Source organism: Echinops telfairi, unplaced genomic scaffold (assembly GCF_000313985.2).
Source record: "Echinops telfairi isolate 266 unplaced genomic scaffold, ASM31398v2 ScPeMD7_1;HRSCAF=3_0, whole genome shotgun sequence".
Classification (NCBI taxonomy): Eukaryota; Metazoa; Chordata; class Mammalia; order Afrosoricida; family Tenrecidae; genus Echinops; species Echinops telfairi.
In genome coordinates this window covers 81,397,973-81,417,884 of record NW_022103896.1, presented here as the reverse complement: position 1 = coordinate 81,417,884, position 19,912 = coordinate 81,397,973, and the positions used below count along the sequence as shown (strand labels likewise).

Below are 19,912 nucleotides of genomic sequence, written 5' to 3'. Positions count from 1 at the left end.
ACAGTTACGGTAGCTTTGGGGGGCCTTATTTTCGGGGAGGTCTTATTTTGGGGGGATGCCTTATATTTCAGCAAGAGGCAAAACTGTAATTAGGTCTTATTTTCGGGGAAACAGGGTAGTAAGTTTAGGTCTTAAACATGTCTTTTAAAGAAATAGTTTTGTGGCGCTATATAAAATTAACATCATGCAATTCAATAGCTCAGTCACGTTAGGAAAAGTTGTGCAGTCATCACCACTTTTAACTTGGGAATATTTTCTTTCTTTTTGTACCCATTGGTATTAACTCCCCATTTCCCTCACTGTGTCCACTTCCGTGTCCCCAGGTAATTATTATTTCAATCACTGTCTTCATAAATCCACCCATCCTGGCTTCCCTAGACAGAAAAAAAAAAACCCATAAAAAACAAGGACAAAGAACAAAAATAATAAAAGGACCCAGCAACAATGATTATATAAAACACAGAAAGACCTCAATCAAAGAAAAAGCAGAGGCTATTCAAAATTTAGGTTAAATTGAAAATGAATCCCAAGGGAGATCAGATTACAAGGTCTAACACTGCCGTCTAAGCACAACTTCACAACGCTCTCTGCTGTCAGGGCTGTTCACCTTGCTGACTGTGGATGGCGGAGACTTCCTGTAGACTCAACTCACAGAGGGGCTGTGCAGGTGGACTTGGGACTTCCATGATCATCCATCCAGTTCCACAAACGAAGTGTTTAGAATTTAGACACTGGAACCATCCCTGCCTCCAGGTTTGGATCTTTGTGTTTATAATGGTTTTTGAGTTCTCACTTGACCATAACCCTCATATAAAAACAATTAATTCTTGGGAGAAGGCCCTGCCCAGTGTTTGCCATCATGAAGAAATCACTGAGCATATGAATGTCATCACAAAGTGTGGTCAAGAAATCTGACAGTGCCTGGCTATAAGGAAAAACAATGTCTGGGATCTTACAGGCTTGTCCTAAGCCATCTAATTGAGAGGTCGGCTAAGTCCACATGGGATTCTGTGTGAACTTTTCTTTCTGAGAGACACAACTTACCATATAACAATTTCATAACCTTCATTTCTCAGTGAATATAGCAAAATTATGACCATTCACCTCCGTTTTACTCATGTTGTATTGTGTGCTGTGAAATACATTTCAACTCATAGTGATCCTGTAAGCTAGAGTAGCATTGCCCCATAAGGTTTACTTGGCTGTATTCATTATAGAGGCATCTCACCAGGTGTTTCTTCTATGGGCAGGTTGGTGGTTTTGAACCTCTGGCTTTTGGTTAGTAGCTGAGCATGGTCTGCAAGGCCGACTTTAAATATTAGTGGTCTCTTCTAACAAAGTAAACCCACTGCCATGTGGCTGATTCTGGTCAATCAAACTGCCAGTTTTTCAGGTAGCATATTAGCACTGAACCACTGTGCCAACCACAAAGACTTCACTGCTTTGGAGCTAATTTTGACTCACAACAAATGGGTAAACCGAGTACAGCCATCTCACATGATTTGCAAGGTTTTCACCCTTGGGGTAGCACAATGCCCTAGCTTTCTCCCACGAAGCAGGCGATAGCTCCATCTTAACCATTTGCATGAGTGTTACAGAAAATTTATTTCAAAATTTTGGTGTTCCTTATATTACTGCAGGGAATTTAAATTTCCTTATATTTCTTGGGGCTTTCATAAAAATTTGTATACACCTGAGACATACAAATGAATTTTCACCTGCCCTTTTCAAAAAGCAAAACAAATCATAAAATAAACTCAAATAGAAAATATATACTTCAAAACCATTATAAATATTTTCTTTTTTCACACAAAGCATAAAAGTAAGATATGTAGATCTTTTTCTAGTTCATTGTTTTGACATTAAATAAGAGCTAGGTTGCCCTTATCTTCCTTGAGTGGGCCAAGGAGTAATAATAGTCTTGACTAGGTCCCCACATTAAGCCCCTACTCCCTGGAAGTCTAGAGTGCTCTATCCCTCAATGTTTATATTTAAATGAGAATTGAGCAGAGACTTTTACATTTTCGACATGACAGATAAATAGCTAAAGCATGAATACTTCAGTGTGAAGTCAAGAATTGCCTATAACAGATATCCTCTACGAACATTCAAAATAATTGGACAAGTAGGATATGCACAGTAAAAAGATAGACAAAGAACATTCAAAACCCTGACACATAACCACAAGTGTGGCAATGCCCTTAGCTATATCTAAGAGTCCTCCAGTTCTAAAATAATATGAAAAGGCACAGACTCTAAAATCAGATACTTAGTCTGAATTCTGATATTAGAAGGTACTTCAAACAGGATATAGCAGTGGAAACTGTGATCATAACTGAAGAATATATGTGTAGTTAACCCCAGGTCAACATTAGGAGGGAAGCAGATACGAGCTAAGTACGTTTAAAACACATTTTTTATAAATCAATAAATATTAAATTTTAATCCAAGCCAACCTGTATGTATCATATTTAGAATATCAGAAAAATAAAGTCCTAAAATTTTCTGATTAATTTTGTTGAAAATTAGAAATTATTCTTATTAAAAACACATTGGCACAAAACTGGGAATATTAGTTAATACAATAGAGTAGACAAAAAAAGTTGAAATATTTTGTGAAAGAATGAAATTAATTGATGCAATTTAAGTATATTAAATGTAAGAACACAAATAAATGTAAAATTATGAATTTGCTTATAACATCATTCGTGGCACAAATGACCAAGAGCACTGCTGCTAATCACAATGTCAGTGGTCCTCGCATATATAGAATCACATGGTAAAAAATGTTTGATGATTGACTACTGAAAAATCAGTCTTGAAAATCCCTTTGCGGAGCATGGCTTCTCTTTTAAGACACGTGGAGTTGCAAGGAGTCAAATAAAGGTCAACTATTTTGTCTTGTTTTGTTTTTAATCATGTGCAAATATCAATAGGGCAACATATGACAGTAATTTTATATTTGTGGAGGAATGTCAAAGCAAACACACTAAGAAAAATATAATTGCCTGAAAGATCAATGTAAGGAGAGAGTTCGCTAAGATTATCAAGGGCATTGATGGTCTTCTCCACAGCATTTATTAAATAATATGCTCACATAAAGAAAAGTAAGCATTTTTTCATGTTGGTGACTGCTCCTCTCTGTTTTCCTACCAACAGAGATATAGTTGCCTTCTCTGAGACAAAGGTGTCCTCTTCCTCCCACCTTGACTTAAATTTCCAAAAAAGGTTTCCATAGCACTTATGTGTGTCTGTTGGATTGGGGTAACCTGAGAACACTTCCGTATGGCAGCAACTGAATCATCTTCTGGGAGAACATACCTGGTACGAGGTTCCAAATTGTTCACTTTTGACCTAGTTTCGATATAGCCCGTGGTAACTGAGGCCACGTACTATAGACTACTGGGATTTAGACTCTGTTCCTTTGAGGCAGACAACATCCTTCATAGGTTACACTCAATGTGGAAACCCCACTAAGTGAGCTGCGCTTTACCTCAAACTCACTTGTATTCATTATACCTAAAGCTGAACTCCCTAGTGTGAGAAGAAGCAAATGACTACCAGCCCAAGGACCAAACACTGACAGATGTTGGCCTTCAGTCCAAATCTCTTGCCTTGGGAGTGCCCAATGAATTGTGGCCCTGAACTACCATATACTTAGTATTTTAACGTCCTCCTTGCTTCGTCGTCCCATACTTTGATTTGGTAGGTGTGGGTCTGTTTTTGTGAATGAATATTATTGGAATATTTCCCCTATAACCAACTCCTACTATTTGTATAATATTGTGTAATCACTTAAGTGTTTAATTTGTAAAGTAACAATTCATCTAATGGGGTTTGTAACTCGCCTATCCTCATATAATTTCTTTCTCAGCAGTGTTTGCAATTCTATATCATTGGCTGAACTAATGAAACTATCAACATGTAGTAGCTATGCATTGGGCTGCTAATCACAAGATCAGCAGTTTGAAACTATGAGCAAGCTCCCCAGAGGAAGGATGAGGCTTTCCACCCCTGTGAAGATTTGCAAGTTCAGATACTCATAGGGCAGTTCCACTCTGCCCTACAAGGTCTTTATGAGTCAACATTGACTTGATGTCACAAGAAGTGAGACCCTTGGGCATGATTAGGAATACTCTCTAACATAAAATGATAATGATCTCTCCACAGCTGATCAGAGACATGATTAAACCATAGATGCATGAATGGATTTGGGGTTAGCACCTAATTCTCGGCCCAACATAAGAATAATTAGCTCTTAATACATGCCTCTGGTTGATGCTGGACCTCATGAAGAGATCAATGAAAATATGGATGCTATATAAAAGTATGGTGATGAAAATAGATGGTGCTCAATGATCGGAAAGAATCGCATTAAAAAAAGAAAAGAATACCATCTAGGGTATTAAAGGCTGGTTTTCAAACAAGCAGCCATGCAGGTGAGTCCACATGGAAGAAGCATAGCAGCCTGTGTGGTCCAAGGATTGTAGATAATATAATCTAAATCTAAAGGTGGGAACTGCATTAGAGCTTAAATTGTGAACACCTGGTTTGCACACACCTGTGGATAACATTAGAAGCCCCAAATCCATTTTCAGGGACCACATATGGATTAAGACTCCAGTGAATGCCCTCTGATCAAAGGTGAGGGATGTGAATAGCCTTGTTATCAGACAGAAAGCATTGTAAAGTCTATTATGACAGACATGGTTAGGTCAAAATGTAATATCTTGTAATCTGTTCTCCCTCTTAACCCATTTGAAAGCTTTCAGTTAAGAAAATGTTCTTCTGTATATGAAACCCAGGATAGGTAAATCTATAGAGATCACAACTGGATTCCGGGTTCCTTGTGGCATGGCAGGAGATGTTGGGGAGTAACGGGTTACTTATAGCAATGAATAAAGAATGAAGAAAAATTTTAAAAACGGATTGTGGTAATGATTGCACAACTTTTCTTGATGTGATTGAACTATTGAATTATATGTTATATGATTTATATGCTAATATAACTATTGGGGAACATAGAAAAGTACTATGTACATGGTTTTCTGCATGGGTCTGACACATCAGGAACTTTGTATAGAGAGTGATTTTGCATTGCCAAAGGACTCAGATTACTGAGTCTGGCAGCTAGTCTTGTCACTAATTATAACAAAAATCATATCTGAAATTCTCCTCAATCTCTTTGATAATCTACTCTATATTTGTGATTTGTAATTTGGGGGTCCTATGATTTGCGTGCAGTATAATGTGAAATGAAATGCGATAACACACACAAATAACTTAGCAAAGGTTTGTTGCAGGATTTTGTCATTATTCCAGTACCATATTTCTACAGAGAAATTCAACAATCAAATTACATTTGGGAAAGTACAACAAACCGTTTGGAGATTCTGTAAAGCAAGTGACAAAAAATGTATGCAAAGATATTGAATACATTATGCCACAGAAGAAAAGACTTAGAAGAAGAACAACATCTTTGAATATCAAGTGACAAGTAAGGTAAATTTCATCTGTGTCCTCCAGAGGATAACTGGTCCAATTATATGGACATTGTTAGAAGTAAGATTCTCTGTCATTCTATAAAACATTTCAACAATAAGCCATCGTGATTGTCATTGTTGTTAGGGGTCATTGAGTCTCTTCTGACCCCTGCCCACTTTATGCACAAGAGAAGGAAACACTGTCTGCCCCTACCTAATCCTCAAAATTGTTCCAATGCTTGAGTCAATTATTTCTGCCAAAGTGTCAATCCATCTCCTGGAGGGCATTCTCTTCTCACTGCCCTGCTATTTTAATCAAACATGATGTTCTCCAGGGACTGGTCTCTCCTGACAACATGTCCGAAGTATGTAAGATGAAGTCTCACCATCCTTGTGTCTAAGGAGCACTCTGGCCTTACTTCTTCCAAGGCACCAAGGCAGATAGGTTTGACCTTTGAGCAGTCCATGGTACTTTCAATATTTTTCATGAGCATTACAATTAAAATGCATTTATCTTCTTTATTAAATGTCCAACTTTCACATGCATATGAGATAATGGAGGATACCATGCCTTGAGTCAGTCCTCCAAATAACATCTTTGCTTTTGCAGAATGTTTACCTAATGCAACACATCCTTTGATATCATTCCTGCTGCTACCATGAGCATTGATTGTGGATCAAAGCAAGAAAAAAATCCTTGACAATTTCAACCTTTCCCCATTTATTGGTCCATTGGTGAGGATGGTGGCCTTTTTCACATTCAGTTGTAATCCATACTGGAGACTGTAACCTTTTATCTTCATCAGCACGTGCTTAAAGTCCTCCTCGCTTTCAGCAAGCAAGTTTGTATCATCTACATAATGCAGGCTGTTACTAAGCCTTCTTCCAATCCTGATGTCACATACTTCTTTACTGTATCAGGCTGCTCCTCTGATGATTTTCTCAGCACACAGATTGAATAAGAAGGGTGAGAGGATACAACCCTGACACACACATTTCCTGAGTTTAGACCATGTGGAATTCCCTTGTTCTGTTCACACAACTTCCTCTGGATCCATGGGCAGCAGGTTCCAAGTAAGCATAATGAAGTGTTCTTCTGAAAGTTAGCCACAGTTTGTTATGATTCACAATGTCCAATGGCCTGGGATGTGAAAAAAAAGTAAACTTTCTGATATTATTGGCTCTCAGCCAAAATCCATCTGACATCAGCAGCACTATTGTTTGTTCCAAGTCCTCTTATGGACCCAGCCTGAACTTCTGTGGCTGCACTGTTGTGAAATCATCTTCAGTGAAATTCTACTTGCATGTGACATCAATGATCATGTTCTATAATTTGAGTATTCTGTTGGGTCACCTTTCTTTGAAATGGGTACAAATATGGATTCCTTCCAGTCTATTGCCTAAGTCACAGTCTTCCAAATTTCCTGCTGTACATTAGTGTTTCTCCAAGTGCTTAATTTGCTTGTTGAAACATTTCAACTTAATCTGTTTTGTTTATATATAAAATTGATACTAAATTTAAATCAAGCATAATATCATTTAAGCAGAACCTGAATTAAATAAATTACTCATTGACTATTTATACTATTTTATTCTAAGCAGATAATTACATTCATTTTAAATAGTAAACACAATTTAAAACATTTGTTTTCCATTTATTTCTCCATCTTACCTGCTGGTTTACAGGAAAATTTCTGTTGATTTTTTTAATCTGCAATGATAATAGATAAGTAAGTCATTAAAAGAACAAAAATAATTATACAGAAGACAACAATGTTAAAGTACCATAAAATCATCTATATCTGTATGGCACTATCTTTTAGTGAGCTAATATCCAATATCTATGAATTTAACATTTAATAATCTACAATTATATTTTATAGTTATAATCTATACTGTTTCTACATATGTTTATATAAATCATGTATTATATATAATCTATAGAGATTCTTTCTTGGATATGCAGAAATTATTAAATAGCACATGCTTGTTATGAATGCTCATTTATTTTGGTTATCAGAATTATCTGAAATTTTGTATGCTAACATATAGAAAAACACCTAAATCTAAAAATTTCCTGGTTTTGTTTATGGAAATAAAAGTTTGTGCTACCATTTAATAAGTGACTATCTACAATGAATATAGAGAGCAAATTTTCTGTAGTTCTTTTTTTTTCTAATTTCATTTTAAAATCATAATGTATCCAACTTATATTATCATGCAAAGGAGAAGAGGAAACAGAAAATTCAAATACTGAATGATAACGTATATGTGTTGAAATATTTTCTGTGTAATTCCAAGTAAAATAAAACTTTTACTTTAAGCCAAATTAATGATTTTGTAAGGATTTAAAATGCCTTCAGAAAATACATTTTTTTCTGTAGCATGTCATTGAAGCAAACATTAAAAATCAAATAAATATAAATATGTAGCCAGAAAAAATCACCCTAAAATACAAAAAAGTCTCTTCCTACCAGTGTTTTGGCTGATTAAAACAAATTATTTTTCATTTAGTATTTAGAGAAAGTTAAACATTTATGGTTTTTGGTAGAATGATATTTCAGAATACATCATTTACATCAGGCTAACTATTGATACATGACTAATTTTCACTCATAAATAAATGTTGAATTATTTTATACCATCTCCTCTTCCTTTTGTTTTCTTTCGTCTTATTAGAAAATCTGGAGTAATGGATCATTTCATAAAAATGGAGTACAACTTTGGAGATTTCTCAGATAACTCCTCTGCAAGAACAGGTTTCTTAAATGACATTAAAATACTGATTGTTAAGATATTCTCATTTAGAAATGAGAAATAAAACACCTTCAGAAATGTTTACATGATTTGAACATGGTCAAGTATAAATCATACCTTTATATTGATATTATTTCAAGATAGCCATTTTCCCTGATGAGGAATTATAAAGGGAATCACTAAAATTACTCATTCCCATAAGTTAACACTAGGTAAATATAATCACAATGATTAAGGGTTAGGCTACACAGTCAATTCTTTGGCAAAAGCTTTGTGATAGCTACCTCTGCAACTACACCACTGATACAAGAGTAGCAGCTGACACGGCTTATTGTTGTATCAGGTGTCATGGAGTTGATTCTGACTCCTGAGGGCTCCAGGTGAAACAGAATGAAACACTGCCTGGTCCTGCACAAGTCACACAATTGTGTTTGATCTCTGTTGCAGCCACTTTAGCAACCCACTGTGAAGCTGGTTATGTACATCCAAGCACACTGTTGAATTGTGCTCCTCAGTTTAAAGACAAGGGTTCATGGCACATCCCAGTTTATTGACACAAAACACATTTAGTGTTTCAGTTCTATCTCTTCATTTGTTGTTGAGTCTATGGTGTCTTACAAGCTGGCAAGCAGTCATCCAGTGTACAACAATTAGCCTCTAGTCACCTGAAGCCACACGAAGAGGGAGAGGTGGAGATGGAGGAAATAGAGAATGTGTGGCTAATTGCCTCCATGATCTCTTTGGTTATGATATCAAAACTGGATCAGGCTATCATTACTGAATATTTTGATCAACTACTGTATAGAATAATCCTGATCAAGAGGGGGGAAATGCAGAATGGAATGTCAAGTTCTCATTAAATCTAGATTTTTTTGGATTTGCATGACCCACTGAAACCGTTGTCTTAAGATAATATTAAAAATTTGAACTTAAATATACCCTGGATTCTGAAGTCTTCTTAACACCAAACAACAAAACGCAGCAGTATGGAGTAAATTCTGACTCATAGCATTCTTATATCAGCTTTGCTAGGTTGTAAATCTTTGTGGGGTCAGATTGCCTCGTCTACTACCAATAAAACTACTGGTAGGTTTTAACTACCAGTGTTATAGTTAGCAGTCTAATGTGTGCCCAACAGCAATCCAGAGCTTTTAAAAACCAAACATAAATAGTAAAAAAATAAAAGTCAACTTTGAGCTTTACCCTCTTTTATAGACCTTATGTTAGATCTCTCTGGAGCTAGATATACCTCGGTCCTTGGCTCTGCGTAAGAAATAATTCACGCCGAAACCTGGTTCGTGATCCAAGTGAGTTTTATGAGTATTAGAAGAAGTTTCAGATTTACACAGGCACCCATAGGACTCCTCCTGAACATGCAGCCTGCCTGGAAGCTGCTCGCAGAGTCCCCCAGCCCTACGCAAGCCTACCTAACATATCTATAAATAAGCCCCAAGTGACAATAAGAGTGGGACGATTAGACCTTAGTGTGCAGTGAGTTTATATGAAAGGGGAGGGAAATCTCACAAAAAGGATGGTGAAAATGGAAGAACAATTCAAAGAATGTATTCCATGTCATAGGATTTTGCATACAGAAATGTTGAATCAGTACGTCTTACTAAGTATATTTCAAAAAACAGCAAAACTAAAAACAAACCAAAACATAATACATGGACTGAAAATCAAAATAAAACGTTGACAATTTATCAACAAAAAGACAAACAACTCCATAAGAAAGTGGCCAGATGACTGAATTACCGTGTCGTGAAAGAGAACATTTACATGAAAATATGCTCCATGTCATTATTAGCTATCCAACAACGCCAATCTCCTTGTTGTCTAGTCAATTCCACTCATAGCAAACCTGAAGCACAGAGTAGAACAGCCTGAACTTCAGAGGCTGTAACTCTTTATGGGATGTTAGATGGATCTTGACTGAAAACAAACAATACCAGAAAGATTTTCACTTATGTTTTACTATGCCAAGACATTTGACTGTGTGGACCGTAATGAACTATGGAGAAAAATGGGAATTTGAGAACCCTTCATTTGGCTGATGAGGAACTTGTTGATGGAACACCAGGTAGATGTGTGAACAGATGACAGGAATCCTGCATGGTTTAAATCAGGGAAAATAGATGTCAGGGCTGTATCTTTCATCAAATTTATTAAATGCCGAGAAAATAATCAGAGGAGCTACATGATATGATAAAGAAGAATGGGGTATCAGGACTGGAGGAAGATTTAGTAACAACCTGCAGTGAACAGATGATACAGCCTTGCGTACTGCAAGTGAGAAGGTCTTGAAGCCCTTGCTAATGAAATCAGGATTACAGCCTTCAGTATGGATACAACTCACAGTGAAGAAAAGCAAAGTCCTCAAAACTGCAGCAGGAGGTAGCATCATAAGTGGAGAAAAGGTCAAGGATTGTGTCTTTCTTGGGTCCACAATCAATCCTCACAGAAGCAGCAATCAAGAGATCAAAAGACATATTGCATTAGGTAGCTTTTACGCACCTGACCTCTTTAGAGTCTTGAGAAGCAACGATCTTCCTTAGAGGACCAAGGTGAGCCTGACCCAAGGCATTGTATTCTCTGTTGTTGCTTCATATGCAAGTGAAAATTGGACATTGAATAAGGAAGACCAAAGAAGAATTGATTTCTTTTAACTATGGTTCTGGAAAAGAACATTGGACATACTATGCACTGGTAAAAGGACAAACTGATCTGCCATGGAAGATGTATGGACAGATTTCATCTTACATAGTACTTTGAACCCGTCAGGACAAATCAGTCCCTGGAGGAGGATATCATGTTTGGTAAAGGAAAGGTTGGAGATAAAAAGGAAGGCCCTCAATGGGAGATTGACACTGCCGGCAGCAATGGGTGCAAGCACGGGGACAATTGTGAGGATGATGCAGGGCAGCATAATGCTTCCTGCCCAGTGCACAGGTCTCTGTGGGTCAGCCTGGGCTTGATGGCACCGAACAATGAAAAATAAGAAAACTGATACATCGATGACAGGCATAGATGAGAAGTAGAGATATAAAAATGCATATATTAGATACATGATATAGATAGATAGACATGATATAGATAGATAGATAGATGATAGATAGATAGATAGAAAGATAGATAGATAGATAATTATAGAATGAAGGTAGCGTTCTTGCTTTTGTTTGAAATCTAAGTACTAGCTAGTAACTAGCAAGAGTGGTGGAGTTAGAAAATTACCATTTCGTAAAAGAAACTTTATAGTAAAGACTGGTTTCTGCCAGAGTCATAAACAGTAGTCAGAGAATCTAAGGAGAAATCTTTTTTTTTTTTTTTAATATGGAACGATTCACGAATTTGCGTGTCAGCCTTGTGCAGGGGGCCATGCGAATTTTCTTTGTATCATTCCAATTTTAGTTTATGTGCTGCTGAAGCAAGCACAAGGAGAAATCTTAATGAAAATAAGGATATAGTCATTGTTTTAAATTGTCTTTCTACAGCTTTCTAGTTTCAAGGGATAAAATCAATCAACAAACAGGAATTGCACTGTGGGACAATAGGACAACACTTTTGAGTATGTGCTCAAAATTAACTTCAATTAAAAGGGCAGATGGGCATTGTGTATTTCCACATGTCATGCCTTGAGGACCAAAAACCATTTATGTAGTATTCAAGCCAGGTATGAGTAAACAGAATCTAATCATGAGGAAATGTCAGATAAATGCCAAGCGGGGACATTCAATTAAATGAAGAGGCAGGAGTAGGAGTATTCAAAAGCATCAGTGTCATAAAAACATTAAAAATCAAACAACCCTGAAATATTTCAGATAAAAGGAAACTAAACACTTGGTAACTAAATACAAAATTTACTCCAGGACTAGATCCTGTACTGAGGGATAAACATGGTATAATGTGGAAATAGGATTTTATAGATGATGGTATGCAGATGTTTTGTGTGTTTTCCTCTGTGCACTTCTGCTTTAAGGATTCAGCTATTTTCTTAATAAATAGTTAATCATGAGAGTGAAGGCCAGATTTCTGTGGCCAAGTATGTGCATAGGGGGTCCCTAAAATGAAGGTGCTGGATAGAAAAACCCCAGCTCTGTATCCGCAGATTCATGTTTACATACCTGGAGAGAAAAGATCTAAAAACTCTTTCCTGTGACATATATTAAGTCCATAACCATAAATCAGAGTAATAGAAGTGGGCACAAGAGTATATACTAATTTTAATTATAAAATATATAAGGGACCATATCTATCCCGTAGTTGTAGAAGTCTGGGTGATTGCTTTTGTGGAGACAGACTTCGTGATCTGGCAGAAGGCTGAGAGAAAAGTGGGAGACGCCGGACTTCTCCAAGCAGAAGCTGAGTGTATGTGTGCCCGTGCCTCCTACACATAGCCCACTTGTTATTTGACCTGTTCTAGTGTTCCCAGGAGGTTTGCTGCTGTCCTTTGGACCACTCACTACAACATCAGCAGGCAAAACCCACCAGCTTCTCCCTTTGAGACCACTGAAGTGATTTGCTTCTGTAGATATTGACATCATTGTATAGATCACTATGGGTTGGAATACATGTGATGACAGTGGGTTTACGGCATAGTGTTCACAATAGAATATTTCTTGAAATGCAAACTATAGTAAAAAAGAAATAGATATATGTATATATATAGATAGAGGAATATCCTGATCTCCTAATTTAGAAGTGTTTTCTATAAAATTTACATTCCACTGGGTCAGGCCTGAAGGACTGTATAGTTAAAGAAGATAGAAAATAAACACAGACCAAGCTTGGGATTATTCATTAAAGTTCACATCAGTTTACAAATGGATCTGGAAACAAGTAACACAGGATGTATTTTTTCGATCACGGACATTGGAAGTGAAGTCATTTCTCATGGAGAATATTGAGCCTTGGGATCTCAGAGATCTGCAAGGACTTTGACACGCAGCATTTCAATCAGAGCAGCCAGGGCATCCATTGCTCCCTTTGTACTTTCACATTTTGATGTGTGAGCCAAGGTTAGAGCAGGACCAGTGACGCAATGTTAACATGTAAGTGTCCATCCCACAAGGTGTAAAGAGAGGCAAGAGGGGCCAGTGCTCAACTGCACATTGTGTTTCCTTCAGGCATAGTTTAAAATAGCTAAATAGCTGCACTAGCCTTTGCCACGTACTGTTCAAATATCAGGAATAAGTTCTCCAAAAAATGTATACATTGATTCCATAAAGTAAATACTATAACAGAATTCTACAAGTGATTATACACAAACTTTAGACAACAACAACAACAAAAAGTACATACAGGAAATAGCTCCATCTGTAAAAGGCTTTTCCTGGTATTCCTGCTCTCTTTTGTAGTTACTCAGCTGCTGGATTGCCCAGTCCATGTCTGACCTACTTCTTGGCATAACCTCAGCAACACACACACACACACACACACACACACACACCTTCTCAAAACCCCCAAACCAAATCAGTTAGAAGCCTAGGAATGATGATCTGTGATTGCTCATCTCCTTAAAAGGATTCTGAAAACTATTGAAAAAACAACAACCTCCTGCCCAAGAAAAGATATTTACTAAGAATCAGAGAGGAGCACATTAAAACTAATATGATCCTACTCAGTTACATGACAAACCTGAATGTTCCTTCCTTTTTGACTCATTTTTCTAGATTTTGTGTATAAATAATGAGCAATATTTTCACTGGTTACTATATTGAGAAATCAATTGGCCAAAAATTATATTTTAAATAATGTATATGCCAATTATCAATAAATTAATTATATTATATTATGACTCATTGAAACAATGAAACATGTATTCATGAATTTTTAAAAGGTTATCTGTGAATATAATTGTTGTCATGGGCAAATATTTTTAATTAAATGTCAACCAAATAAATGCTGTATTATTTATTCAATGAATAGTAATTTTATTTATATATGTGAACTGGTAATCACACCTTTTAATGGAGATGCAGACTGTACACTTATCAAATAATCTGTAATACATACACTATTAACCTAGAATTAGAAATACAAAAGGAACACATTCAGCATATCTTAAAATGAAAGAAATGAAAAAATTCAAGACTTGAGTTGTAATATTGAAAGATTCTGTGGGCAAAATATTGAATGATGCAGGAAACATCAAAAGAAGACTGAAAGAGTATACAATCATGGTATCAAAAATAACTAGTCAACACTCCACCTTTTTCAGGAGGAAGCCTCTTAACAACAACCAATAGTATTGAAGGAAAAATTCAAGCTGCACTGGCAGCACTGGCCAAAAACAAGGCTCCAGGAATTGATGGAACACCAACTGAAATGTTTCAGCAAGCTGAGAGAGCCCTGGAAGCCTATGCCCAGAAATTGGGAAAATAGCTACTTGGCCAACTGACTGGAAGAGATCCATATTTGTACCCATTCCAAAGAAAGGGGACTCAACAGAATGCTCAGATTATAGAGCAATATTTTTAATAACACATACAGGTAAGTGTGCTGAGTATTATCCAACAATCGTTGCAGTAGTGGATTGACAGAGACCTGCGAGAGGTTCAGGCAGGATTCAGATGAGGAATTGAACAAGGGATATCGTTACTGATGTCAGATGGATCTTGGCTGAAAGCAAAGAATACCAGAAAGATGTTTGCTTGTGTTTACTGACTATGCAAAGGCATTTTATTGTGTGGAACAAACAAACTATGGAAAACCATGGGAAGGATGGGAATTCTAAGATACCTAATTGTGCTCATGGGGAACCTGTACATGGATCAAGAGGCAGTTGTGTGAACAGAACAAGGAATACTACATGGTTTAAAATCAGGAAAGGGGTGCAGTAGGGATGTATCTTCTCACCATACTTATTCAGTCTGTATGCTGAGCAAATAATGAGAGATAGTGGCTTATATGAAGAAGAATGTGGCATCAGGCTTTGAGGAAAGCTTATTAACAACCTTTAATATGCAGCTGACACACTCTTGCTTGCTGAAAGTGGGGAGGACTTGAAGCTCTTGGTGATGAAGTTCAACGATTGCAGTTCTCAGTATAGATCACATCCCAAATCTTGTAACTGGACCAATGTGTAAACAATATGCTAAATGGAGAGCAGATTGAAGATGACAAGTATTTCATCTTGCTTGGATCCAAAATCAGTCGAAAGATAAAATGAGGCATTTTATTGGGTAGCTCATTGGGTAGCCTAACACCTCTTACTATTATAAGGAAAAACAAAGAAGAAAGGTGACGTAAACCCCAAAAGACCATACTTTGATGACTCTGAAGAGGCCAGGGACACTGATGGCAATAGGCAGGGGACAGCACATTGAGGAGGCAGGAAGGAAAGAAGGAGGGGGAGAGGGAGAAAAAGCATCACTTATTTAGTGGGTGTACCATGATATTGCTGTTGATTTCATTTCTTGAGATTGGCTGGGAAAATATATACAGGATGTTTCTTTAAGAACAACCAAACAGACCTCCAAATTTCTTATATTCCTTATCCCTCTCAGTTGAATTGTGTTCTGAGTGGCTTTGAAAAAAAAAAAAAAGGAAGAAAAGTAAAACTAGGATTCTTTCTCAAAAAACTCAAACTTACTGCAATTGAATTAATGCTGACCCTGATAGTGACCGCCAGTGGGTTCCCGAGACTGTAACTGTTTATGGGAGTAGAAAGCCCAATCTTTCTCCCGTGGAGTTACTGGTGGTTTTGAACTGTCTACCATTTGAACCGCAGCCCAACACAGTAACCACCACACCAGCAGGGGTTCATTTAGATTATTTAGTGCCAGACAAGTTCACCTCATTGTTTGTTTGTTTGAGATGAACTACACTATACCTGCTATTAAATGAGAATTTACCATATACAGAATATTCAGTCTTTGTTATAAAAATATAGAGATAAAAGGAGTATCCTTAGTCCGGCCTCCTCAGGCACAGAACCTGGGGCAACCGTACACACATTAGATGCTCAATCTGAGAGAAGCGAGAGTAAAACGTAAAGAAATGAAAGACTAGACAATTAAAAGCAAAAAACAAAAAATGTGGAGAATTCCCTTTTTGAGTGGCGGCGTTGGTTACACTGTCTCAAGAAAGCAATGTGGGTGACTGATTAAGTACAGCATGCCTACAGGATCTTCTGCCATCACTGCATTTTCATCTACTGAGCAAGGGCAAGTACAGTCTATGCTGGTTTCTTGTGTCTTCACTTCTTTTGGACACAATGTAGTCCCTTACCTCACTGCGATGTGAAGCTCTGAGGAGATCCGGGAGGCAGTGGCTCATTCACCGGTGGCTTGCTTAGTCCCACTGAGGTGAGTCCCTGGCAGGCACTGGGTAGCCGGGCGTACTCATGTGTTAGGATGATAGCACACCCTTCTTCAGAGCTTCTATCTTTAGAACTCCGGAGCATCGGATCAGGGACTGTTTGGAGTGCAATGATTAGGAAAGGGATAAGCCCCAGTGGGATTTGGTAGCATGAGCTGGCAAGCCAATGGGATCAGGGTTGCCCTGAGGGTGGCCAAAGCGATTAATTAGATTATGTCTGGGTTATAGCGTTAAAACCTGGTTTGGGTTGTGACAAATAAATATGGCTAATAATTTCCTAGGTCATTTAGTGTTTATTTGGTGAATAGTTTTCCAAGAGAGAAGGCAGGTTATTTATTGTAATGAAACATCTGTTTACATGACTTACCAAAATGAGCTCTAATAACAGAAAAAGCCAAAAGGAATATATATATATATATATATAGTGTGTCAAAATCTGCATACAAGTAAAATGTACAGAACTTCTCTTACTTTTATTCTGATTTAAACTACTAATCCATTTTTTATTGAGTCCTGGTGGAATTGAGGTTTAACATTGGGACAAAAGTTCATCAGTTTAAATTACTCATCTAAGGGAAGAAGATTATACTGTCTGCTCTCTTAATGATTTACAGTCTCAGAATTACAAGGAGCAGCTTCATGCTGTTCTCTGTAGTCTATATAGTTGGAATCACCTTAATGGCAATGGGTTTTGTTTTGGTTTATTTTACCCATATTTAGTTTATAGCTGTATGTCTGACAGTCACATTTTGGTACATGAAAGTAAGCCAGAGAATACTGCTACAAAATCAAAGAAAATTGTATTAAACAAAAATATAAAAATGCACAGCCATTTTTTTTACTTATCTTCCATCTAGGCTGAAATATGTTTGAATGAGGTATTTCCAAATTTCTAATCCTTCTCTGGTGTATTAAGCTTTCTTTGAAGTATACCACATCAAAATAGCAGTTTTTGAATCCTTGAGGGACACAAATTGAGTTACTTTGAAATGTTCTTTGAGTTTAGGGAGCAAAAATATGTCTGAAGGTATGAACTCAGTTTATTCAGTAGGGTAGATGGCAATATGGTTTCCCAATGAGATCCCCATAGGATAAACTTTGCTACCCACAAAGAATTGAGAATGTGAATTGTCATGATGAAAAAAATATCTATGCAACATTTTTTTGGATTTTTTTCACCAATTCAGTTTTCTATTTTTGTCAAACTTCTTCCAATTGAGACCCCATGCTCATTCTGTGGTCTTTGAGAAAATAAAGCAAGATTATTTCTGTGGAATCTCAATAACAGTGGCCACAAAATTCTGATCTGATTTTCTTCCATGGATTTATCTGGTCTAGCAGAACTCCTCAGGGGTTACTATACTCATCTGAATTTACTTTTAAAGTCATCCTCATGAGACTGAGAGTCTTGTTATGAGACTGAAAGTCTCAAGTATATTATGAGATAAGGTTTTTATTTTTGTTTTGTAGTCATCCACTGATGTTGGAAACATATTTAAAGATTAAAAATTAAGTAAGCCTACCCATGCATGAAGTGGAACTCTTTTATCAAAACTTTAAAAATTATCCTAGCATACAGAAAAATAATCCAGGAAATCATTAGGTAATACGTATATGACACAGACGCCATTGACTTCCTCTTCCTACACAAGGAAGAAGGGAATCCATCTATACAGAAAGCCCAGGCCAATTGCCTCCACACTCCATTGGCCCTATTCTGATACTAATCGTTCCTACTACGGCTCTCTAATTATCTGCTAGGTTTGGTAACCCATTATAATAGTCCCACAGAACTCACAGACAGTTCAGGGGGGTTATTAGGAACATTAAAAAGTTACCTGAGCTAGCATCGGACCCAGTCATTGGTCTGCAGCAACACTTGTCCCCAGCCAGCAGCCAAGTTTCTCTCTAGTGATTAGACTCTTATCCATGTGTTCCCTTGGCATCTGCCTCTATGGGCCAGTAAGCCAATTTGTGTCTCTGCCCCACCGTTTTACAGTCTCAGCACTGGACCTATGCTTTGTCTCATGGTCTCCGTACGGCACTTGCATCTTGGATTCTGCCACGTTAGGCAGCTCAGCTGGTGGTTTTTCTTGCTTGATGGTCAAGGATGCTCTCTGTCCCTGCTCCTGAGATAGCACTCTTATAGTCAAAGGCATTGCAATTAAAATGGACCAAGCCCTATTGTAGCATTTCACATGTGCTATTTACACAGTCCCACCCAATCTTTTGGTGGGAGTTACATAGATATGGATAGAAGAGCCATATTAAGGACTTTCACTTCCCCACAGCTGACATGTAATTTCTAAGAGGGATACATATATTCACTTAATCAGCTAAACAACTGACACTTTGGCCAATAAATGTCTGAAATATCAGCTGAGTAAAAAAATCATTACATTTTTTTATTTTTAATGTTTTTCTCACATGTGTTTGTGTTGAGGGTATGAGACTTCAAAGACCTGGCTTATCCCACAAAACAATCACAATGCAGTTTAATTATTTTAGGACTAACATGCTCTAGTAATAAGAAATGTCTTATATTGTCAACCAGCTTAATCAAAAGATATTTGAAATCTTCCTTGCTATCCCACTTTCAACTACAAATCCCCCCAAACTGACTGGAGTTTAATTGAGTCTGACCCACAGCAACCCCACAGGACAGAGTAGACTTGCTTCATGAAAATAGTTACGGAAGTAGACTACCTCATCTTTGTCATGTGGAGCAGCCAGTGGGTTTGCATAGCTGACCTTTGTTAATCCACCCTCAGAGCATCTTACTTTCAACTATTTTAAAAGGTACATATTAGACTTCTTTTCCTCTTGCCTTCTTCCTCCAGAAATTGTTATGGGGCTGAGTAGAAGGAACTGAAGAGTGAACACTAGTCCAAGGAAGAGTTTCAGGAAGTTTTCTTTCATGTTAATAAAAATGGGGAGCTTTAGTGAATGCATGTATGAATGAAGGAAAATTTGAAGTTGTCAAAAAAGAAATGTGATGCATATATATCAATATAATAGGAAGTCATCAGTTGAAGTGGATTGGTATTGGCCATTTTCAATTAGAAAATCATATGACTTACTATGCTAGGAATAGCACAATCAAGAGAAATGGCATGCCATTCATTGTCAAAAAGGACATTGCAAAATTAATATTTAAGTAAAATGATGTCTGTGATAAGTTTACATCTATCTGCCTTCAAATAAATTCAATCAATACAACTATTATTCAAATTTATGCACCAACAATAAAAGCTAGTGGATGGGATTTCAAATGGGCTTTGGGTCTCCACTCCGCACTCCACACCTCATTCGTTATGGTAAGAATTTTTGTTCTGATGATGCCTGATACCTGA

At 37.1% G+C, this 19,912-nt stretch overlaps 1 protein-coding gene and 1 non-coding gene across 2 annotated transcripts in view; both read right to left on the bottom strand.

Annotated features, from left to right (window-relative positions):
- SNTG1 (syntrophin gamma 1) overlaps positions 1-19,912 on the bottom strand; it is a gene marked incomplete at its 5' end in the record, with an annotated part of 207,702 nt that overhangs the window by 102,070 nt on the left and 85,720 nt on the right. Inside the window, one exon of the mRNA XM_004697549.3 lies at positions 7,156-7,194. Coding sequence (XP_004697606.1) covers positions 7,156-7,194 — 39 coding nt within the window. The remainder of the gene's footprint in view (positions 1-7,155; positions 7,195-19,912) is intronic.
- LOC115868742 lies at positions 11,565-11,672 on the bottom strand. The gene has a single exon (XR_004045748.1). It is a non-coding gene; the product is annotated as a U6 spliceosomal RNA (small nuclear RNA).